Here is a 25,987-nt window from a genome sequence, read left to right as displayed (position 1 = left end):
TTACACTTCAGTAACTGTGCACACCCCTAAATGACCCAAATCATGCCTGAAAATGCTACATTTTTACAGTGCTCCATCTTAATTATCTAATAAATAAATAAATATGTCAAAGGACAAATAAATAAAACATCATTGCTACCAGATATATAATTTTGCCTTCAAATACTATTCACTTAGCCAGTAATTTAGATACTGGATTCAAAATAACAAATAGTTAAAGAAAAAGAAGAACATAGCTGTATGCGCACACGTTTGAGACACAGAAGTTTTTAACGAGTCTTACCAGAAACAGATGTTTTCCACCCTCATTAGAAATCCAGTTTCGCCAGGACAAAGACATACTGAAATCCTATTCACTATTAACTTTTTTGCCACATTAAGGAAATGAAAGGTTTTCCTCTGTCTCATTCACAGCAGCATTGCAGGTGCTACATCCTTTGATCTTCAATTTCTTGGAGTCCTTTTGTCTTTAAGGCAATCCGCTCATCTCAGAAGAAGCCTCTGTAAGATCTCTGTCAGTGGTATTAGTGGCCCCGTCCTTTTCATTCACTTGCAGCATGCCATTTTTCTGTTTACAGCTGTTAGCTGCAGCAAAAGTTTTTTTACAGTTCCTCCACAAGTTTTCAAAACTTCTGCTTCTTGACTTCCAGTGAATTTTTTTAATGCATCCTGTGGGAGATACAAAAAAAAAATGATTAAAGCAATGTGGCGACAAGGGTCTAGTAATGAAAGAGAGTAATAGATTAGAAGACAGCAAGCTGCTTTTAGGAGATCTCTGACTAAGAAAATGTTAACTAACTGTAAAAACAAGAATAGGAAGGTGTAATTCACTTAAACTCAAACAATAGCTTATGGATAAACACTACAAAAGAATGAGAGAAAAATAAAAGAAACAAAAATGGACATAAAATTATGTTAGTCATACAAAAAGCAAGCAGTAAATACCTTGTTGCTGATTCAACAGTCTGAACATTCTGTTATTGTTAGCTTTATTTCAGCATTTCAGATATTTATATAATCACAGTTAACACACACAGAGACATACACACACACATACAATAGGGATACATACATGCATGTAGAGGCACACACATTTGCAGAGTCACAAGCAGACATAAACAAAGGTATATAACATCACATGTGGGCATCACAGACCGTCATCATTCATTAAGGGTTTCTAAAGGATAAAGACGACATTTCCTATGTACCGTCAGCAACAAGTCTGAATTACTTGTATTCCAAATGTGTCACTAATGAACACATATAAAAGGATGATTGTTAACAGTGCTCTTTCTTCTTAAACATGCTCTTGCCTTTAATAGGCAACTAGGGTTACTTTATACATTCATTTAGTCTGATTTACAGCTGTAGTTATATTACTGTTTATTATCATATAAACCTTGTGCGAAATAAAATTCATTCCTAATACCAGCCACTGTGAATGGAGAGCTACTGGTACATGGAAGCTGCTGAATAGTAGAAATTCATCTGAAAATTGTACAACAGCAGTTCTTAGCCTGAGATATGCAGGAACAATGTCCCATATATAAGATCTGTACTTGGTAAAAGGGTAGCTGCAGGGTATAACAGTGTTTAATATAATTGCCTCATAGCACCATGGTATAAGTTAGTCTGACTGCCCATGCACATTGCCTTTGTTGCTTTGGCTACGGTCATCTCTGTAAAGAACTTATCTACATACTTACTTGGTGAATAGATGATTAGATAAAATGGAGTCCTTTCACATGAAGGACAGATGAAGGATTCACCAGGAAAAGGCAGAGGAGATAGAATTTATGTGGCATATGTAAAAAAAAAAAAAAAAAAAAAAAAAGTGTTTGTTAACACTGGGAGATGGTGAGCTTAACAAAAAAAAAATTTAGGAGTAACTGATCCACACAGATCCATTCCGGCCATTAGCTGAGCAGAAGGTAAAATACAAAGATTATATGTAAATAGCAAAAAATCAAAAAAAAAAAAAAAATAACAGGAAGTAGAACAGCATTCCATACTTAAAAAGTGTGTCAGGCAGAAGTGCAATGCTGATGTAATGTAATCCACACTCTAAAATATGATCACACAAGTGTGATCTCTCTGATGAATATACTAAGGTCAATACTGCTGTACTTCAAGCTATCCTCTTACTTACATGTGTCTCAAAAAAAGTCTTTCGGCTTTTCCCGGTTAGGGGTCGCCACAGCAGAACTCCGGTCAGCTCATGATTGGCAGTGAATTTTTACAGTGCCGAGTTGCCAGCCCAACGACCAACCTTCAATGAAGGCACTCCCATTCACGCTCGCACCTACCTGCATGTCTTTAAAGTTAATCGACCACGAGGAGGATATGCAGACTCCACACAGAAAGTGCTCCAACTCTAAAACGTTTAGAAGCTACTTTTTGCTATCAAAGTATTTACTCCAGATGGATGCATGACTTTCTTCACTGTTAAACTAGAAATATCTACAGACTATTACATGGTCTGGATTTAGTACAGTATAAGTGGAAAGACAGCATAGATATGATAAAGTGGGGAGGCTGGTTAGTTTGCTCAGGATGGGTGTAGCCTTTGTTTTCACATATATCTTTCTTTTCATCTGGAAGCAGTGTGGTTCTAAAGAGGTTTGTTCATCTGGCTGTCAAACAGTAGAGGACAAGGAGCCCCCTTTTCAGAACAATGGCAATGAAGGATCAGTCATCTCCTTTAAGGCTAGTCTTTGGCTTGGCTAGACTGATAATGGCTGGCTGACTGGACATAACTCTACATGGCCTCTCTTTAATGGTCATCTGTTGTGCATGGGGTTGCAAGTGGTTTAAGTATTCACTTTTTGGGTATAGAGAAGGAATGTATGAATTTTCTTTATTAACTACCGTCCTATTTTTGCACAGATCTGACAATGATGCTGCTTTCTAAAAACAAACAGCAAGTTTTATTAATACAACATTGTAGAAAAATGTTGGTGGCAGAAGCAACAAGGTAACCAGAAGCCCTTATTCAACCTGAGGGACAAATATCCCTTTCCCATTAGTAAAGCATACCTTTGTGCACATTATTGGGATAACTGCTGGCACATACACAGATGTATATAAGTGTAGCCAGGCAAGAACTGAATATAAAAGCAAGCGTTAGCCAGTTGCTTAGGTATATAATTCTGTCAACTTGCTTAACCAGTTGCTTAAGTATATAATTCTGTACAGTTGCTTAGCCAGTTGCTTAGGCATATAATTCTGTACACTTGCTTAGCCAGTTGCTTAGGTATATAATTCTGTACACCTGCTTAAAGTGTATGATCTTTTCATCTTATGCTATATCTACCAGGTTACTTTGGCTAGTCATTTAGATATTCAGGGTTCACACAATGTGTTTCTCTTTCATTAGTTTTATACAATTTTCCACAATTAACATGGAGGCCTGATTGTAAGTTGAGTTTGATGTCATTAGCTAAAACTGTTGCATGCAAGGGCACCAAATCATCAGCAAAACAAACCATCAAGTAAAATAAACACTATTACAACTGCTAAAGGTGTCAATGGAAACAAAACAAACTACAAGGAAAACCTTTGGCAGACCACCACGGCACCATGATGCAACTGTTAAAACCACAAATGTATTGAATAAAACTGTAAAATGCAGGAATAAAAGTCGGTCCGATAAGCGCTTTCAGCTGATATAGCCTTCTTCAGATCATATGTGAATCCTGCTACAGATTCTATTTAAAACCCAGATGCCCAGTCACAAATGTGGGGTGGACCACATATGCAAATGCTGATTCATAGTCTTAGTATTGACTGGAAGCATAGCGGCAAACTGCAGTTCTAGAAATTAGTCAACAGTCAATAGTGAAGCATTCAGTGGTAACGTTCCTATTGGACAAGTTTCTTAGTTTTAACCAATTGTTTTCTTGGACATGTATCCCTGTGGTGATAGGTTACTATAGGACTCATTGAGTCCAATCATCTTCTTGTGGCTCATTGCCATGGCAACAAAAAGTGTGTGTAACAATAGTTATTAGCAGAGGCAGCAAATACGGCTGCTGGAAGCAAGGCACTGCTTCATGATAAATAAACTTTCTATGTTACATAGCCTCCTCAGGGCCCAATCCTTAGTTTCCTTGCTTTTAAGATAGGTCTTAATGGCGCTACACTGTTTAAGCCTGGAGGACAATGTGCTCTTAAATTAATAATCCAGTTAATTTCTCTCATTCCTGTCTGATTCTTTATATCACCTTCTCTTAGGCAAGGTTGAATACATTCCAGGACTTTAAATTTAAACACGTGTTGATTTATGAGAAATGTGCATAGCAAGTGCATTTTTTAAATCAGCATTCCTTATGTCTCTCATATGATGTAGAATCTGATTCTTAAGGTGCTGATCAGTTTTTCCTACATAGAAAGCTCTACATGAGCAACAAGATGCCATATAGACAAGATGTTGAGTAGTACAATTTGCAAATACATCAAAAACTTAGGTACTATTAGAGATAGGGTGAATAAAGGTGTTGCTGCTGTCAATGTAAGTACAAGCTTTACAATGATGGCATCTGAAGGTGCTTTTCCTTACTGAGGGTGTCTGGTGACCAAAGCCATCTTTACTACATAAGTGGCTTTTTGTGTTCCGTTTGTTCTTGTACGAGAACCTGGGTTTGTCTCCTACAATATTTTTGATCCTCTCATCAGCAGTCAGTATAGGCCAATATTTTCCAATGGTGTCACACACTTGTTTATTATCAGTACTATATGTCAAAAGGCAATTAAGTTGTGAATTACTATTCCTGTGTTCACCAGGGGATGGAATGGTCAATTGTTCAGTATAGTAGGGATATCCCTTATGGGTTCTCATATTCTCAAGGTCAGTCGTCAACTTGAGATCTGACTCTTTGTAGCCCCTTGTATGTAAATTGCAGTGCAATTTGTCACATTCTGTTATAAAGTCAACCTCTGACATTCATAAACGTGAGACCCTTGTGACTTAATTTTCAAAGATATTTTTAAAAATATGGTTGGGGTGCATACTATGGCAATGTAGGTAGTGGTTTCTCCAGGTACCATTCCTATGGAGGCAGGTCTGTTTGCCAGTTTCTGGATGCAACATCACCTTTACATCAAGAAAATCAATAACTTCTTTGGAGTAATTGACTTTAAATACAAGAAAGTTAGTGGTATTGTTCAGATAGTCAGTAAAAGAAATCAGTTGGCTAGCATCCCCTTTCCATAAAATAAAAATATCATCTACAAAACGTTCATAATACAGTAGATGTGTATGCGAAGGATTGGAATCACATAACACCTTCTCTTTCTCCCACTGGGCTAATACTAGATTTGAATAACTGTTAGCACAAGGGGTGCCCATGGCAACCCCTCATATCTGTAGGTAAAGCTCCTACCCATGCACAAAGATGTTATTTTCTAGCACTAGCTCCAAAAGGGGGCATATGGGGTCTGTAAGGATACCTAGATGTCTGAGAAATGGATGGATAGCTTCAATACCAAACTGATTCGGAATAAATGTAAATAAACTATTAATGTCCATTGCTACCAATAGTAAGTCTCTCATATCCTTCAGACCCTTGACCTTGTTTCTTAGGGCAGTTAGGAAACTACCTGTGTCCTTGAGCATCATGTTTGCTTGTAGTAAGGCTTTTTTCAATTCATTTTCAATGTACATCGAGAGAGGTTCTATTATCCACCCTCTCCCCACCACTATGGGCCATAGCAGGGGATCTATGGGGTCCTTGTGGATCTTAGGAAGTCCACTGATGGCTGGTATGGTAGGGTGGATAACTTAAGTCATATAAATCTTTTTCTAGCTGTCTTTCCATGAGTAACTCATATAAGTGGCTGTTGATCATCCTGCCAACTTCTTTTCTATCTAATTTCTTGTAAGTCTGCATATCACACAGCCTCAGATTCATCTTACTTGTATACCATTCAGAGTCCATTATCACGCTACCTCCTCCTTTATCAGCCAGTTTAATAACCAGGTCTTCTCTTTTTCTAAAGCTCCTTGAGGGCATCCCATTCCTGTCATGTCATATTATAGAAGCATCTTTGCCGGTTGCCATTTCCTCTTGAATGGACTCAATTTCAGAAAGATATGTAAATATCTATTATATAAAATTAATTTTAATAAATAATATAATATTATATATTATATAAGATATATAAATATTATAACAAGTGGTGGGTTGATCATTCCCTGATCCAAAAACTGACCCGAGAGTAATATTTCTTCCAAATAGCCTTAGGTCTGTAACAAATTCATTCAGACCAGATAATGCTGGTATAAAACTCAGACCCTTGGTAAGCAAGGATATATGTTCAGGATGTAATGTTAATTGAGAAAGATTGAAAACTAAGTCTACATCATTTTTTTCCATTTCCTTTCCTGGCTCTGCATTCTGAGGTTCCAGTGGAACTGTTTGACAAAAACCGGTAGAGGCCAGTTGATGGATGTGTGGACTGCTCCTTCTTTTGGTCTAGTACTTGCTTGTAACAAGATGTTAGGATTATACTCCAACATCGACGAAGTCTGAGAGACATGGCTCAGGCCAGCTTCATGCCGATCTACACCAGAAGACTCAGTGGCTAATCTATCCATTCTCACCTCTGCACTATCAGGACATGTATCATCATCATCAAATGCATTTGCCACACAGTCTACGTTATTCACGGCCACACTGAGTTTCCTTTGTGTTCGTGGTTTCTCTCTTTAAATAGGTCGTCTATCATCTCTGGGCCACTCAAAGATGTGGCCTTTCTTAAAATATTGAAAGTCACGACTCAATTTCTTCATTTTCTGTTCTTTAAGCTTATAGTCATATATAATGAGGTTAAATTGTAGCATTGCTAGTTTCTGTAGACAGGAGTCATCAAGGTGCATACTTTCCAGCTCCATATGTTTTTGTTTGATACTAGTGGCTATTCTGTCCTCTTCTGGTTTAAAGAAATATATCAATGGATTCATATATCTGTAGATGTTCTCCAAGTTAATTGCTTGCCGTTGAGCAAGTAAATCTGGGTAGGTATTCCCACAGGAGGGAAGGAATTTAACCCTCATCCCTCTTGGAATCACTTTGTGGAAAATGCAGGCTGATCCGCACCTTAAGGATCGGAGTCTATATCATATGAGAGACATAAGGAATGCTGATTTAAACAATGCTCTTTCAATGCACATTTCTCATAATCCAACACATGTGCTTAAATTTAACGTCCTGGAATGTATTCAACCTAGCCTAAGAGAAGGTGATATAAAGAATCGGACAGAAATGAGAGAAATTAAGGGTATTATTAATTTAAGAGTGCATTGTCCTCCAGGCTTAAACAGTGTAGTGCCATTAAGACCTATCTTAAAAGCAGGGAAACTAACGATTGGGCCCTGAGGAAGCTATGTAACATAGAATGTTTATTTATCATGAAGCAGTGCCTCTCACTTACTGCTGCTACAAAGCTTCCAGCAGCCATATTTGCTGCCTCTGCTAATACCTATTGTCACACACACTTTTTTGTTGCCATGGCAATGAGCCACAAGAGGATGATTGGACTCAATGAGTCCTACAGTAACCTATAACCACATGGATACATGTCCAAGAAAACAATTGGTTAAAACTAAAAAGCTTGTCCAATAGGAAAGTTACCACTGAATGCTTCACTATTGGCTGCTGACTAATTTCTAGAATTGCAGTTGGCTACTATGCCTCCAATCAATACTAAGACTATGAATCTGCATTTGTATATGTGGTCTACCCCACATTTGTGATTGGGCATCTGGGTTTTAAATAGAATCTGTAGCAGAATTCACATATGATCTGAAGAAGGCTATATCAGCCTAAAGTGCTTATTGGACTGACTTTTATTCCTGCATTTTACAGTTTTATTCAATACATTTGTGGTTTTAACAGTTGCATCGTGGTGCCATGGTGGTCTGCCAAAGGTTTTCCTTGCAATACAAAGCATAGGCAGGGCACATTTTGTTGATAGGAATCCCAGTAATAAAATGGTGTACAAAACAAGTGCAAAAGCTGAGTTGATTGGAGCACCAAAGGGAATAACCTGCAGCAAGAGTATAGTGTTATGTACCTCAGCTTTAAAATTACCATAAATCAAATGGCCTACAATCATGTTCTGAAGTCAAGTCTAGCCAGAAAAGAGGTTCTTCTTCACCTGAGATTGTGTTAACAAAGGCATCTTTAGAAGATGGTTTTGGGGGACCACAATAGGGTACAGGTATTAAATCCAAACACTCCCACCAATTAACATGTGAGGCTATGGACTGAAAATCCCACACCTCTGTACGACAGGAACTGGGACTATGGTCTTTTGATCTGTACCAATGTATTGATTGCAAATTATATGCATGAAGTGTTTGGCCTAAAGAGTATAAAGCAAATGAAAACTCTTCCTTGGGTTATGACCTTGACCAGCCACTCCCAAGCAATGTTTGTATGTTGGAAGAATGAATCAGTATCAACTACTGATGGTTTTAGCAAAAGTACATTTAAAATGGCTATAGCTGTATCTTAATAAAGTATCCATGTATGAATATGTTCAAGATTGTGGCTTATATGACCATAACCCTTGGAAACCAATGTTCGGACAAGACCTTTCCCCTGAATCTGGGGATTTTGTTGTGAATTGTGGGAACTGTTTATGATTTAGGCTACCCATGGTTGCTTTTAATGTCTCCAGAAAGCAAAAGTAAGAAAAAGGTTCAATGAATGATACTGTTAGTACTGTAAGAGACACCTGGTGGAAAACAGCAATAAAAGTTTGGATATTTTGTTATAAAAAAAGAACATGCTGTGGAAATGTATAAACGTTTTAGGGATTATGTAGTATGGGATAAAAATGCTAAAGAAGTTTTGAGTTTTGCTGCAGACAAAATTACGTGAGTTGTTTTGGTACTGTGGTCAAGAAAGAGTACAGCAGTTGTTAGCAATACAAAGGTTATTTTGATTATAATCCCCGCTTGTAGATGAGGTGAGTTTTCACCATTACACAGTAATTTTGTGGGTAGTAGATATTATATTTATTGTGTGGACTGAGTGTGAATTAACTCAGTGCTATGTTTCCTTTATTATACTAAGCAGATAACTACTGATTGTAAGACATTGGGATGGTGAAATTACTAGTGCAAAAGGGGTTAACGAAGTGAGATGATAACAAGGGAGTATGGTTGATTTAAAAGAACAAAGGAAATTAGGGACTGAGGAATGGGGGGAGGACTCTGATGACAATAAGTAGCCAACCAATGCATATATGTGCACAGAGAGAAAACATGTGTGGACCACAGTAGTAAATATAGCCTCATTTGCTATGGAGAGGTAGCTATCAATTGATTAAACACAATGAAGAAGTATGGTGTGCAAGCATAGTATCTTGACTTCTGTATTGCAGTGATCTCTGCTTTTATAATTTGCACACTACACAGTCTGAATCTGCTATACAGAAGAGAAGAGATATCAGAACCGTTTCTGAGTTCAGAAAGTTATGCTGATAATAAACACACTGGGAAATGACAGAATGCAGACAGTAACTCAAAATGGCTCAAGACTATTAGTGCCTCAAAATGTATGTATTGCATGGCAATATGCAACCCTACTGCAAAAGTATGACGGCATGGGTAAACAAGCACAGCAGTCTTAATTCACATTAAGAACCATGCAGAAAAGACACAGAATGGTCTGGAGGTATAGCTAGATATTAGTCAGACTGCATTGCTTTACTGCTTTACTCTTACTCCCTGCTTGTGTCCACAATCTGTTAGAAGGGGGAATGCATCCTGGGTGTGAGTGTCAGTATATCAATTTGCTGAGGACATTTGTAACAGAAGGCAAATAGTACACCAAGTTTAGATGTCAAGCTTCTGTCTTTCATGTGGCAGCTCTTCCATTTAGTTAACATTACTAACCTTTCTCATAGAAGTGAAACGAGCCTCCTGAGCTGCCTGCATCTTATTTTGTTAAGCAGGACTAAACACCATTACCTTTTGTCCAATGCTACATTCACAGAATATAGCTGTCCAGTCATAACAGACCTTCTGATGCTGAAGTGATTGTACTGTTATGACTGCACTGGGAGCTCTTGTCACTTCCATGAGCTCCCAAACATTTAGGGCATACTCCACAACAGACTCCTTGTGAGAATCACATTCACCATCCCACTCATCGTGAATTATATTTAGAGTCTATGTAAAACTGTGACCATAAAGTAGTGCAAATGGTGAAAGATGTGGATTCTTAGGGTACCTCTCTGTAAGCAAACAGAAGGCGGAGCAGGGACATGTCCCACTACCAATTAAAGTGGTCTCTCAATGCTAGAAAATACGCTTTTAAGAGTAGAGTTAAACTTTTCTAGCAGACCACTTACTTTGGATGGTGGTGGAGGGTGCATAATCTTTAGATGCTTTATAGCCCAAATGTTCCAAAACCAGGACAGCTGGCTTGACGTGAACTTGGTTAAGTATACCTGTCAGTACTTCCTGGGGGATGCCTTCTCTACTGAAATGTAATAACAGAACATTCAACACCTTCTCTGCAGCCACCGTTATATATGTTTATTAGTTTGTTCTCTCTCTCGCTCTCAAAATGATGGCTTCCCACTTTGCTGTGGAACCTGCTGAAATTGTTTAGATTACTTCCTGTAGATTCCTTTATTTCACAGAAAAGTGCTAGGTAAGCCCTGCTTAAGCATTTCATCCTACTGACTAAACAGATTACACCCTTTCTATCGATCCCTTCATTTATGGTACATTCTTGGTCTATCAACCAGACTCTTTCAACTCAAGACAAGTAAGTGATTGTTCCCTTATCATAAAGTCTCCCAACATTTCAAGGAAGTGATCTGACATCAGCATACATACCTACTAAAGCAGTACACACTTAGGTCTTTAATAAACTCACTAACACTGTCTTCCACCTTTCTCCTGTATTTTGTATATCTTTTTCTATATTTTTTCTTCACTTATACCTGACAACCATAAAGCAACTAACATGGTCACCCATTCATTTCTCACTAGGATGACAGCTATAGTGCATGTTCATTCCTTTCTGGAGTGAGAGCTACAGGATCCCATTAGTTTAGAAAAACATCATTTGGCACAAAAAAGCAACTTTATTAGAAACCAGTAACAATGTGTGAAAACAAAAATTAATTAGCGTCTCGCCCTACGCCTTCAATATTCAAAAGTTTTAAACACAGTAAAGCCCTTACATAGTTCATCAGTTAGAACATTACTAAACAGAAAATACAACAATAGAATGTAACAGAATGCATATGAATTTAAATGAAAACATAAAGCAAAAATAATTTAGTTGAAACAAATCAGTTCATAGAATAGCAATAACAACAATAATAATAAGCCAGTTGAAAATGAACCAAGCCTCCTTCTGTAATAACTTAGAAGGATCTAAACATAAATCAGAACATGTTAACACATACAGTCACATACATTATAAAGAACATCAGTAAATCCGGATCACTATTATGATATTTGAAAACATTTGACACTACAAGGCTGGTAGTAGAATTATTTTTGACATCTAGGATGTGTTCAGTATCCTCATCCTAAGGTGACATATGGTCTTATCAATGTAAAAATTATTATGGGAGCAAAGTAACCCATAAATCACCATTTTTTGCTAACAATTAAATACTCCTGGAACTCTGAGTAGCTTCCCATTAATAATGTGTGTAGTTCCCTGATCCATATAACTACAAGCAGTGCATCTCTTACACTGAGACTCCAAAACCTCACTACACATATGTGTGTTTACAACTCTACTTGCTATGCTAGGTGAATTTCTATATGAAATATTCAGTTTCAAATTCTTATATTTTACATATAATAATATACCAATGTTTCCTCAATATACGTGATACACCTTAAAAAATGGAGTATAATGAGCCACAAGATATATATCCTCCCATTCCCCTTTATAATTTCGAAACACCTTCTCACCATGTTTATATTTCTGAGTAAATTGGTTATCTCCATCTATAACCTTCTGCCATGTGGTATTGAGGCGATTGTAATTGTAAGCCCTAGATAATAATCTGAACTCGTAGTTAGTGGTACTACATATACAAAACCTATGGGTACAGCAAACCTGCTGCCTGACAGGTTCAGTGAAAACTTCACTCCCCCCTTCCACGTATACTGAAAAAGATCCCTAACAACTGTCTCCATACTCGTATCTCTGAAGATCAGGTAAAAGTCCTGCCCAAGCCCAAAAACACAGCCTCTGTGAGACATGACAACATCTCAGGCTGGGTTCTACGTGGGTTAAAACAGGAATTAGCATCACCATTGGGCATGCTTTTCAATTATAGCATAATCACTGGCTTTGTTCCAGTGGAATGGAAAACAGCAAAATGTCATCCCTTTGCACAAAGAGAGTCCATCCACAGATGCCAGGAACTACAGGCCCATTAACCTGACCAGTCTTATCTGCAAGGCCATGGAACAAGTCATCATGGACCTCATTAACAAAGATCTATGAAATCTCAAATGCTCAAACCCCCCCCCCCCCCAGTTTGGATTTGTCAAGGAAGATCATGCCTGTTAAACTTGGAGGACCTCTTCAAGACAGTCACCAAAGCCCTAGACAAGGGCAAATCTCTGCATACAGCCTACCTAGACTTAGCCAAGGACTTTGACATAATCCCCCACTCAGGCATCATTGATACTCACTCAGCTGGGTAGTAACTCATATACGGTCAGGTGGGTTTCAATCTGGCCCACTAGTAGAACTCCTATGGACAAAATAGGGGACTACACCTCCTCCAGCAGACCCATAACCACTGGTGTTCCAGAGGGATCAGTTCTGGGACCACTACTGTTTGGAATCTACTTTTCTGAAGTACAGACTAAAACTAAAAGACTGTGGCTGACAAAGGCGATGACTGCAAACTGGAAGCAATCATTGGAACCTCTAGTGATGGCAACATCCTGCAAGAAGGTCTTACTCAGAATAATGACTTGTGCCAAAGCCATGGTATTAAACTTAATGCAAAAAAATGCATTATCATCCCCTTCAGCAAGGGCGATATTCCTGCAAAATACCATATCTATAGCAATACCTTAAGCACACAGTCAGTGGTAAGAGATCTGGACACACAGGTCGACAGCAACCTTAACATTGATCACCATGTCTCCACAGTGGTAAAAAGGTCATTTTCTACTGCTCAACTCATAAGTGAGAGGATTGCCTCTAGAAGAAAAGAGTTTACGACCTCCACATGCTCTTCCCTCATCAGGCCATTAACAGAGTACATTGCTCCCTTTGGTATGTTTCAAATCCAAACAGACCAAACTAAGACAAGTATGTCACTTTCAAGAAGCAAAGAAAACCAAGGATAAAACAAGAAAGTTTGATATGTTCCTTTCCTTTCCAAGCACCTTTAGCAATTGGAGAGACCAAAAAGGTTCCTTACAAAGAAAATTCAGTCTTCAAGATCTGTCTTATGAAGACAGACTGAAATCATTGTCCCTCTGTGTTATACAGACTGCTCAGTGGTGTCCTGTGCCTTGCAAATAAAACAATCTCTGCTCCAGCTTTAATGGAAATGCTGCACATTCGCAAGTCAAATGGCATATGGGACATTAAACTGGTATGTGACATCAACAGAACTTGCTGGCGAGACAGATTTGTCTCACAAAGATTGCCCCACCTTTGGAACAAGCTTTCATTCGTGTTAAACAAAGCCCCTCATTTGCCCTATTTAAGCATAATTTGGATGATTGGATAGGTGACTGGAAATTCAACCCAGGGGTTCCACATCTGTCCCTCTTGGACAGGGGTACCAGCTGCTAATTTTAGTGTCTGCTTGAACCAGACAACATTGGGAACACAGATTGAACTTAGCTAGGCTTGTAAGGGCCCTAGAGCCGTTAGTCTAGTAACCTCCTATGATCCTATGAACTATTTAAGTGCTGTACAGTGTTTAATATGTAAAACAAACACTGCCAGCACCACAATCTCAAACAGTACTTTATTGTAGAACACAAAAAAACAAACACGGATTGAGCGCTTTCTTCCCTTCCACAGGAATTTCATCAGAATCAATAATCCACCATTTAATTACTCATTATATAGTTCCCCCATGAATAATTAATTTGTTGCTTCCTTTTTACTGTGTTTAAACATTTTGAACCTTGAAGGTGTATGCCAAGGCACTAGTTTAATTTTGTTTTTTACAAACTGTTCCTGGTTTCTAATAAAGTTTTTTTTTTTGCCAAATGATATTTTTTCTAAATTTTGGAGTGTAGAAGAGTTTATATTTGGCAACAATCATTAAAGTTATGTTTGTAATATGGATCCCATTTGTTCCCTGAATGAGTGACACTGAACCATGGAAAAGTCATTTACAAGAATGAGGGGATTTTGTACTAAGCCTATAAATCTATCCCGTGGCAATTCTACACAAGTAGGACACTGCACACACATACACACATGCATCCTGAATTGTGGCTTGAGTAGCTACAAAGTACAGTTGTGTACACTTACCATAAATGTAGATGTTCGAGTGTATTCACTGTTGCAGTCATTACATTTGGGTAATCTGCTGGCAGGTTACCCTCAGTTGGCCCGAATAACAAAGTCTTGGATCCTGCATTGGTTGCTGTCTCCTCTTCCATAATGTCAGGTCATCAGGGGTATAAAACATGCAGCCGATGCCATTTTATTCAGTTTTTCTTGTCCTAGATGTCAGGTGCCCCCCAAATGGGGAACACAAATAAAAAATATATATATATATATATACAGCAATATATGTAAATGCACTTTTAGAAACATAAACTTTACCTACATCTAAAAGCGAGTACACCACAAAGGCTTTAGAATATAGTGAAGGAAAGAGAAGTTATATAAAAGGGGGATGGTGGGTGGGTAACCCGGACTGCAACAGTGAATACACTCGAACATCTACATTTATGGTAAGTGTACACAACTGTACTATGTTCTTCATGTTTCACTGTTGCAGTCATTACATTTGGGTAGAATCCAAAAGCTCTGGATGGGTGGATGGAACTAAACAGCATTAGGAGCGGCTATAAGGCCCTGCAGAACTGCAGTGGCAAAGCCTGCCCTGGATTTAGAGAAGAGAGGCAAATGATAATGCTTTGTGAAGGTATGAACAGAGCTCCAAGTAGCAGCTTCTAAAATGTCTTTGGTTGGAACTCCTCTGAGAAAGGCTGCTGAGGTAGAGGCAGCCCTGGTGGAATGTGACCTGATTCCCAGATTTACCATAATGCAAGCAGCAGAAATGAATATAGTGGCTTATCCACTTATTAATAGTCTGCTTTGATATAGCCTTCCCCTCTGATCCTGAAGCAAATGCCACCAGTAGTTGCTCAGACTTTCTTAGAGATTTGGTCCTGTTTAAGTAGAATCTTAATTGTCTGTGTATGTCCAATGAATGCAGAATCCGCTCCCCCTTGTACTGTGGATTTGGGTAAAATGTTAGCAGGTGAATAGTTTGGTTAAGAGCCACACTGGATACCACCTTAGGCATAAAGGAAGGATTGGTCCTGAGGGACACCCTGTCTGGGTAAAATGTAATAAAAGGCTCCACAGCCATGAGAGCCTGTAGTTCTGAAACCCTTCTTGCCGAAGTGATTGCCAAAAGGAAAGCTGTTTTCCAAGATAAAAACTTTATATTCGCAGTAGCTGCTGGATCAAAAGGAGGCAGGGTGAGTTTTTCCAGTCCAAAATTGAGGTCCCATGCAGGAGTTGGTGATCTTCTGGGAGGCCTTAAATTTTTGGCCCCTCTAAGATACTGTTTTAGCAGAGGATGAGAAAAGATGGGAGGCTCCATGTTGTAATGAGCGAAGATGGCAGAGGCATGGATTTTTATTGAAGAAAAAGATAGGCCCTTGTCAAGCATCTCAGTCAAGTATTGTAAACTCTGAGGGATATTTGGTTTTGGTTTTACTGTGTCCATTCCTTGTGCTTGGTTTCAAGCACAGAATCTCTTCCATTTATCAACATAAGAAATTCTAGTACTAGGCCTTCTGGCTTCCAAAATGACATCCATCACAGATTTACTGAGAGGTGTTGTTTGAATAATTACATGATCAGCCATGCAGCAAGGTTCAGAGTTTGGAGCTGAGTGTGCAGAATTTGATTGTTCTGCTGAGACAGTAGATGAGGTATTTCAGGCAAGTACCAAGGAGGGAGTTGAGACATATTCCTTAGAATTGGGTACCAGTGCTGGTGAGGCCAGTCCAGAGCAATTAGGATCATTGTTGGTTTTTCCTGTCTGACCTTTAGTAAGACCTTGGTGAGAAGAGGCAGAGGGGGAAAGGCATAGACTGATAGGTTTTTCCAACCGAAGGATAGGGCATCCACTTTCTATGCTTGTCTGTGATAAGTCCTTGTGCAGAATTTGTCCAGTTGATAATTTTCGGAAGAGGCAAATAGATCTATGTCTGGGCTCCCCCATTTCTGTGTTACCATGCTGAAGATTTGTGCATCCAGTTTCCACTCGTGCGGGTCCATAAGATTTCTGCTTAGGTCATCTACCAGAGTATTTTGTTTTCCTGGCAGGAATTGAGCTTGAAGATGTACTTGGTAAGTCACGGCTGTGTTCCACAATGCCATGGCTAGTCTGCAAAGGGGGTAGGAATGTGTACCCCCCCCCTGCTTATTTATGTACCACATAACTGTGGTGTTGTCCGTCTTTATCAGTAGTTGTCCTGGATGAAGTAAGTCCTTGAAGGCTCTCAGGACATTCTGAACAGCTAGCATCTCTTACTGGTTGATATGCAGATGCATTTGTTTTGGGCTCCATATGCCCTGAATGCATCTCCACGCACGGCCCCCAAGCATAGTCTGATGTGTCTGTAGTTAGGGTTTGGGTGGCAGGGGGTAGAGTGAATGACAGTCCCCTGTTTTGCTGACATGTCTCTGCCCACCAAAGAAACTCCTGTTGTAGGCAGGGAATGAGAGGAATCATTGTTTCCAGACTGTGACAATGTTGACTCCATAAACTTTTTAGTTACCATTGAAGTTTCCTCATATGCACTCTTGCATATGGAATTAGTAGAATGCAAGATGCCATGAACCCCAAAGCCTGCAGAATTTGTTTTGCAGATAACTGGGTTTTTGTTGCCATCTGTTTGAAGTATATAGTCAGTTGCCTTTGTTTGTCTGGCGTAAGGTAAGTCATCTGGGCAGTTGTATTCAAGCTTGCACCCAGGAATGTAATTTTTTGAGAGGGTACCAGCTGTGATTTCTTTTCATTTATTGTGTACCCTAGGCATGTTAGAAACCTTTTTACAAATGCCAGATGTTGAAGAAGAATGTCCTTGTTCTCCGATTGAATGAGACAGTCATCCAGGTAAGGATACATTTGTATGTTTCTTTGTCTGCAAAATGCAATTACTGGCACCAGGCACTTTGTAAAGACCCTGGGCACAGTAGATAAGCCAAAGGGCAGTGCAGAGAATTGGTAATGCATAAAACCTGCCTTGAAGCAGAGGTATCTTCTGCATGATTCCCTTATTGGGATATGCAGGTATGCCTCTTTTAAGTCTAGAGTCACTAACCAAGCGTTCTTGCCCAGCATAGGCAGTAGCTGTTGTAAAGTCAGCATTTTGAATTTTGGAATGTCCAGGAACGTGTTCAAAATCGATAAGTCCAGTATTGGATGCCAGGCATTGTCTTTTCTGGGTACCAGGAACAGTCTTGAATAAAAACCTTGTCCTTTTTCCTTTTCTGGCACTGGTTGAATAGCCCCCATATCCATGAGAGATGTAACTTGTTTCTGAGCCTCTGCCCACTGATTTTGTGGCAGATCTGGCCAACGGTTTGGAATTGGCAAAGTATGGAAATTAAATCTGTACCCCTGGGATACTATGTTTAATACCCACTTGTCCTGGGTAATTAACTGCCAATTTTGAGCATGAAGTGTTAATTTCCCCCCCAAGGAGGCTGCCAAAAGATAAGTGCTTGGTGATGGTAAGGGGAAGTCATTGAGACTGCTTACTGTAGGGTTGTGCTTTGTTTCCTCCAGATTTGGAGGTGGAGGCACCCCATTGCTTTGACCTGTAAGAACCCTGTGATTGGTATCTAGAGCTTTTTGAGTGCCTGGATTTGCCTTGAGAGGCTCTGTTGGACACAGGAAAGGACCAATTTTTAATAGGCCAGTGTCTACCGAATCTGGATGGCTGCAGTTGTAAGAAATCTTTTACAGTTTGCATAGATTTAGCTTTGTCTTCCATTTTCTTTAAAACCTCTTCTGCCTTAGTACCAAACAGAGTATCATGCTGTAAAGGGGCAACCAACAATTTAGCTTTAACATGATCAGGCAGATTTTACTCCTTGAGCCAGGCATGCCCTGCAAGAGGCCTCCAAGGAATCAAAACCACATTGCAAAGTATGCTTTCAAACCTGTTCTGCTGCATGCAATAATTCCTGTAATTCTTTATTTTCCACACAATCAGAAATCAACATCATTTTCTGTTTCAATAAGCCCATAACATGCTGTTGATATTTAAGCATATGAAACTAGCAGTTTAAGGCCCTAATTGCCAAGGGTGCAGACGTATAAACCTTCTTTCCCCATCTATCCAGCACCCTGGAATCTCTATCAGAGGGGGTAGGATTTTTGGCTGTAGAGGTCTTTACACCTTTGGGACCCTGTGAGATAGTTTCAGGATCAGCAGCAGGATTTTTTAATAGAAATGTGTGGGAGTCAGGAACCCTGTAATATCTGTCTGGCTTACTAGAAGCCGGAGGTAGGAAATCAGGAGCCATGCTTGATTCCAAAAACACATCATCAACAATGACTAATACAGGAGGTATAGCCAAAGGCCTATGCTGAGGAAGAAGAAGGAAATCCCTAAGCCTCTTTTTTGATTCAGAGAAATCCTGATTCTCTCAATGAAAATGTTCCCTTACAGTATGCAAGGTTTCTCCTAAAGAATAATCCTCAGGAGGAGATGCAGATGGGATGGATTCCTCTGCATCTGAATCCTCATAGGGTGGTATAGAAAATTCCTGATCAGAAGAGGAATCAGAAGAAATGGAAACCTGATCTGAAGATTCATAATCAGTGTCTTGCCTAGGCCTCTTAGCAGGGGGGTGTTGGGAACCCCTGATCAAGGTAATTAAGTCCTCAGCCATTTTGATCATCTGTTTTTTAGGCATAGGGGCCTGAGCACGTGGCTCATGCATCAGTTTTTAGACTTAGAAGATGCTTTTGATCTTATTTTTGAAGCTGGCGTTGGTTTTATATAAAAATGTTGAGGCCTGAAAACACCCTCAGAAGCCGGTGCCTGCTCAGCGGCTCTGGACCCATCCAAGGGAGAGACATCTGCGGGTTCAATACTCTGACAATCTCGGGCATACTGGACTCTGCATGGGTCTCGGTAGAGGCCTGTGACTCAAAGTAGCGGGTATCAGGGGCTGCAAAAACGCCTCACTGTGTACCGGTGACTGGCTTAGGAGAAGCTTTGTTGTCGGTTTTGGACCTTGATGGTCTGTCTCTGTCTTTTTCTTTGCGTTTTTTGTGAATTCCAGTAGTTGGATTGCTAACAGACGACATTTCAGGGTAATTAAATCTGGATCCAAAATATTTTGAAGCAAAAATATACTGATGCTTAATAGTGCATTGGATAAATCTAGCACAAAACCGACAGCAAGGCACGTTATGATCTGGGCCTAGGCAAGGAATACAGTACAAATGAAAATCCTTATGAGGTATTTGCTTACCACAAGTAATGCAATTATTAACTTTTACTGACATCGGTAAGGAGCAAGAAAAAGTTTCCCCAATGGGGTACTTAGCTTTAGTTGAAGACTGCGGTTCTGAAACTCGAATGCAACCGGCACTTGCGAACTGCTTCTGCTTCGGGCACTGCGCGGCAAGAAAGACTGAATAAAACGGAGTCGGCTGCATCTTTTATACCCCTGACAACCTGACATCATGGAAGAGGAGACATCAACCGACTCAGGACCCAAGACTTTGTTATTCAGGCCGACTGAGGGCAACCTGCCAGCAGATTACCTAAATGTAATAACTGCAACAGTGAAACACGAAGAACATCCATGCCCCTCCCACAACATTAGTCTTCCTATAAGGATCAGCCTTTGCATATTCCTGGAGTGAAATAGCTAACAGCTGGGAAGACAACAAATGCCTTCAGGACAGGGAATACAGTTTGAAAATTACATATTCAGACAAATATAAGACTGTGAAAGGAGATGTAAGAGGAAAAAATGCTTAAACAGCTCAATGGCATTTAGAATAAAAATGTCTATCAGCTAGCCAACCAGCTAGTACTGACACTACTAGTAGCTGAAGATAACAATATTCTATCAATCTGTGACACTTAAGACCTTTTATCAAATACAACGACATCAACAAACATGTTCGCGCATTCTGGACACAGGCTGCTACTGCTTTCACTTGAAGTCTATGAAAAAATTACAAAATTACAAAATACATGTAAAACATCAACAGGCAAGCTTCAGCTGGCTCAAAGACTAACTGCTACTGAATTTTAAAAGTCTGTATAGAAAGATCATTTAAGGGAACCTGAAGGGGTGTCTTGGAATGAGCCAACACTGGGAGAGATGATGTTAGAAGAGTTTACTTTGACAAAAACAAAGTCTGTCTCCCTGCATTAGGTCAAGGCACCCTGCAGCCTACCTGCAGGATCAAATTCAAACTTCAAACATCTCTTCCTCGAGCAGAGTTGTGTAGCTTTCTAGAAAGTTACATCTATAGGAGGTAGTGTGTTTTGACAAAAAGTAGTTGGCATAGTCTGGATAATGTGCATGTGTGTGTGTGTGTGTGTGTGTGTGTGTGTGTGTGTGGAGGGGGGGGGGGGAATACACACTTTTCAGCTTCTGTCTTTCCCACAAGAAAATGTATCAGTCAAAGTAAAAGTAAAATTTATTGTCATTTAGAACTACACACGTGTAGCATAAACAAAATGTCATGCATCAGCTCAATTCTTGACATTACAAAGGAAAGTGAAACAACACATACAATTAGAGGAATAACCATAACTAACAAATACAATACTACTCCCAATATATCCCAGAAAGAGCACAGACATTTACCAAATGCTTGTATATGAAAATAATTCCCTCCCTTGAGCTAAATTAACTATCCTATTTAAAGTAATACAAAACACACTACAGCTTGAACAATGCCTAAGTTATTTGTCTAATATTGTACTTGAGTGGTTTAAATGATACTATGGATATAATAAATAAATATTGCACTTTCTTGGAATATATGTTATGTATACATTGCATAACTAAATAAAAATTGACTTATTATGCGCCCAAACTCCATGGACAAGTGTCAAGTTCAGAAGTCTAATTGAATCTTGTAGTCCTGCAGCGGATGTTGTGATTTCTCCTGCCCGATGTCAGATGCTTAAACAGTCCATGCGCAGGATGCGTGTTGTCCTGTATTATTTGGTAGCCTCTTGGATGCTTCTTGCAGAATAAAGATGTTGTATAAATGGAAGACTGGAACCTGTTACTTTCTCTGCAACCCTCACCACTCTTTGAAGCACCTTCTTTTCTGTAACTGTGCAGCTTCCAAACCACACTGTGAAGTTGCAGGTGAGGATGCTCTCTATTTCACCTCTATAGAAGGTGGAGAGAATAGGAGGAAGTTTAGCTTTTTTCAGCCTTCTTAAAAAGTGGAGACATTGATGTGCTTTCTTGACCAGTTGACTGGTGTTTCCCCAACAATGAGAGATCCTCTAACATGTGTACACCCAGGAATTTCGTACTCTTAACCCTCTCCGCACTCTCACCATTGATCCTGAGCACTGGGTGGTTTGTTCTCCTTTTCCTGAAGTTGATAATTATCTTTTTGGTCTTGCTTACATTCAGGTTAAGGTTGTTTCCCTGGCACCAACTGATCAGAGGTGCCACGTTCTCTTTGTTCACCCTTTCATCCTCCTTTGTGATTAGCCCCACAACTGCGGAGTCATCAGCAAACTTGATGATATGGTTGGACTTCTGCTTAGCATAGCGGTCGTGAGTCAGGCTGGTGAATATCAGTGGGCTGAGAACACATCCCTGTGGAACCCCAATGTTAATCGTGATGCAATTTAATGTGTTCTTAGAACACACCCTCTGTGGTCTCTCAATCAGGAAGTCCAGGATCCAGTTACAGAGATAGTTACTGATTCCGAAATATGCCAGTTTTTCTATCAGCTGCAATGGTACCACAGTATTAAATGCAGAGCTGAAGTCTATGAACAACATCCTCATATAGTTGTCTTTACCTTCTAAATGCTCAAGGGACATGTGTAGCACTACCGATATGGCATCAGCCATGGATCTGTCAGCTCTGTACACAAACTGCAGAGGGTCAAAATCAGGAGGTAGGCATGAAGAAAGATGCTATTTGATCAGCTGCTCGAAACATTCATAACAGTGGATGTCAGAACAACTGATCTGTAGCCATTAGGGCTGTAGGGAGTGGTTTGCTTAGATAGTGGGGCGATGTTAGTTTCCTTGTAGCATGAGGGTACTTTTGCCATGGCAAAAGAGGTTTAAATATTTCCTTGAATACTGTGCACAGTTGATCAGCACAGCCTTTAAACACCTTGCCCAGTATGTTGTCTGGGCCAGCTGCTTTCTTGGGGTTCACTCTCTTTAGCTCTCTTCTTACCAGCTCTGTTAAGAGGCTCAGTACTGCCTCCTTCTCATCAGTGGGCAGCTTTAGTGCCAACCTGTTGTTTCTTTCCTCAGATCTCCCAAAGAAATGTTCAAACTGTCCAGCGTTACAGTACATTACAGGATCTGTCCTTTGTTTTACACTTTACATTTTGCTGCATCTTTGCAGTAAAACAATTTTTGCTCTTAGAGCTTTGCTGCATCTTCACTGAAAAACATATCTTTTTTACAGATAACATTTAAAATCATTTAATGTGTCTACTGATGTAAGTACTCCCCACTCCATGTTTCTTTTAGATGACTGCATCTGCAGTTGACAATCTCACAATCATTCAAGCTGTTGAACATTATTTGGGCCTTGTTTAAGGACAACATCTATTATTAGCAAAGTGCAGTCAGAGACAACAGTCCCTTTTCCTGTCCTTTTTTTCCTATTCCAGTCCCTCCGCGCTGCCCATTGTGCCCTGCCATCCTACTCATTCTATGTACTTTTGTGATCCCTAGGCAAGGGGCCTTCACCCTGTTCATCCCTTGGGGATGCGAGTTAAGATAAATTGTAGTAGGAGCTCTCACCCTTGTACTGGGAGTTTTCATTGAACCATACATTCCTGTACACATGCCTATTTATATGTAAGGGTTTAACATGCAATGAGCTTACGTGTCATGTAATCTATAGCTCCTAATGCTAACCTAAATTCAATGGATACTTTAGTAGACTTAACAGTATTTTTTCAAGTTTTTAGTCAATTTTCTTTGTTATGCCTGATATGAGGTCTTTTGATCTGCTGTATACTTTAAAGCATTATTTTGAGCTGAATAATCAGTGTGTGTGTCTTTTGCTAAAGAGGGATTCATGTATGGATTTGCTGCCATTGCCTTTGAAAGGAACAGCACTTACCTGTGTTAATAGGTAAGTACAGTGAGTGCAGAGTGCATGCATGAAAGCAGAATGTTTGTGTGTGTAAGGAAGAAGATGTGTGTGTGTGTGTGTGTGTGTGTGTGTGTGTGTGTGTGTGGTGTGTGTGCACGAGAGACAGAGAGACACACAACAGGCTAACAGCTCTACCTACTGAACACAAACTACCTACTGAACAAAAACAAGTCATTACATTAAAAGTACCTTCATTAAAAAAGTACACTTTCATTAAATTGCAACTTCTTTGATAGTGGAGTGCATAGTCCTGTCATGAAGGATTTGAGAATATATGGATTTTTGAGAATATCTGGATTTTTTTTTTGTTTTTCCAATTTGTGTCTTTAGTCATAGGAAATAAAAAAGTTCAGTAAGTATGTAAGAGCCAGGCAGGCAGAAATGGGTGTATGCAGCACTTAATGGACTGGGTCAATACTGACTATGTTATATGAGTTGTATGTAAAGTTGTGTGTTTTTTTTTTCAAAAAAAAAGGGTTTGCAGTGTGGGTTTTTTGAGGTGAAGTAGTGTTGCAGTGGTGGATCAACAATACTGGCAAATCAGGTAGTGGATCATCAATTGCTTCAAATGTAGTTTTTTTTATGTTGTTTTTTTTTTTGCATGTGGGTGCTTATGTGTTGGGAATGCTGCAAATGTGTTGGAATGCTATTACAGACAATGATTATTATTATGTTGAGAATATGTTTATTTGTTTCATATATTGATATGGGCCTGTGGGGTTCTGAATGATGCCAAAGTCTACACTGCCAATGTCTTGTAGTAAAGTGGGGATATTGAGATGTTGCTGAAAAAAAAAAATACAGTAAGTGGGCTACAGAAATATGTACTAAAAAAAAAGTGCAATTTTTACAATACAGGCCATAATTTTTCAGGTAGTCCAGATCAGATCCTGGCAGATTGCACACCATTAGATTAATTAGGGGGGAGATTCTCTGTAGTTGTTTGCAGGTAGGAAGTTGCAGGATGTGGATGCAAAATGTTTTTTATTTATTTTTTAATATTTTTTTTTATCATTTCAAGCATTTCTTTTATTGCAAAGAAGGCTGATGTACAATGCAGCTACAGCTGTTTCAATGGTGTGTGTGATACATGACTATTTTTGGGCCTGTGTCCTTTTTTTTTTTTTTTTTTTCTTTCTGTTCTTCTTGCTCTTTTGTTTTATTGTATTATGCTAAATCATATTTCCAATATAAACTGCCATGTAACCTTGCAAATAACCTTCTTATTAAGCGCTTTTAAATCTTCTGAATTGACAGGTATGCTTCCATTGGTTGTTTGACGAGCAGCATATCCAAATGTGACTGACTTTTTTTCTTGCAGCTGTCAGTTTTTACTTATCTAATAACTTTTTTGTTTTGTTTCTGGTAATCAATTTAACAGTTTTAAGAATGTTTTCCAAAAATAAATAAATATAAATATAATAAAAAATAAAAATCTCTACTTTCTTTTGAGCTTGAAGTTTGTTTTTTTGTTTTTTTTTTGTTTTTTTCAGCATTAGTAGCTCAGCAAAACTGTCAGTCGTCAGAATAACGTCTGCACAAATAAAAATGTTTGAATGTCAAATGGCTATGCAGAATGATCTTAGAGAGTTTATGGAGTTCTTACTGATTACTTTTTGCTGAGCAGTTGTTTGTGAGTTATTGATGGTCCTTTTTGGGTGTGGGAAATTGCATGGATGAATCTCATCTATTATGATTTTTTTTTTTATTTTGACTGACTTCCAATTTCATTTTCGTGTGTGTGTGTGTGTCATGTGATTACTGCTGTGTGTGTGTGTGTGTGTGTGTGTGTGTGTGTGTGTGTGTGTGTGTGTGTGTGTGTGTGTGTGTGTAGATTAGATATAGAGATATAATATGTATACTGAATATAATTTTGCAAATGGAATTCTAGTTAAATAGGCCCTCTTCCTACTTGAAATACCAAATATTACCAATATTAGATCTTAGCCATCCAGCTAGGGAGTTTTCAGTTTTTTTTTGATCCATAATCATGCTACTGCTACTTACTCAAGGACCACAGTTATGGCATTTATGGCTATCCTTCCAGCCATCCAGTGTAAGTGTGTTGTTTGATAATTTCTTAGCTTGGAAAGCAAGCCAGTGATGACATTTATAGGGGCCAGTGAGAGAGAAGAGAAAAAGAAGAAGCTTTTAGTGTGTTTTTAATAACTAAGGAACTTAGTCATTTGACCTTTTTGTCAGAAAGGGTTGCAGTCTTTCTTTGCAGGGTGTTTTGCTGAGGCACATGCCAAAAAGATTGCAGTCAATAATGGCTCTTGTAAACAACGGAGAACATGGTGGTCAAAAAGTTAGGTTTCAATCAAATCTAGTGCCCAAGCACCCTCATGACTTTCTGTTCTTACAACATTGTTATTAATGTGATAATTTGTGGGACATCACTCTCCTCAAA

At 39.1% G+C, this 25,987-nt stretch overlaps 1 protein-coding gene across 1 annotated transcript in view; it reads right to left on the bottom strand.

Annotated features, from left to right (window-relative positions):
* Positions 1–22,764, bottom strand: part of NOX4 (NADPH oxidase 4) — a 1,166,454-nt gene extending 1,143,690 nt beyond the window's left edge. Inside the window, exons 1-3 of the mRNA XM_044071824.1 lie at positions 22,642–22,764; positions 21,849–22,043; positions 20,337–20,413 (exon numbers count right to left, since the gene is read on the bottom strand). Coding sequence (XP_043927759.1) covers positions 20,337–20,413; positions 21,849–22,043; positions 22,642–22,764 — 395 coding nt within the window. The remainder of the gene's footprint in view (positions 1–20,336; positions 20,414–21,848; positions 22,044–22,641) is intronic.
* Between the last annotated feature and the right edge of the window lie 3,223 nt (positions 22,765–25,987).

The sequence above is a fragment of the Protopterus annectens genome, chromosome 5.part0 (genome assembly GCF_019279795.1).
Source record: "Protopterus annectens isolate FY-2018-M chromosome 5.part0, PAN1.0, whole genome shotgun sequence".
Taxonomy (NCBI): domain Eukaryota; kingdom Metazoa; phylum Chordata; order Ceratodontiformes; family Protopteridae; genus Protopterus; species Protopterus annectens.
The sequence above is the reverse complement of the archived record's forward strand: the minus strand, read 5'-3'. Positions and strand labels throughout refer to the sequence as shown.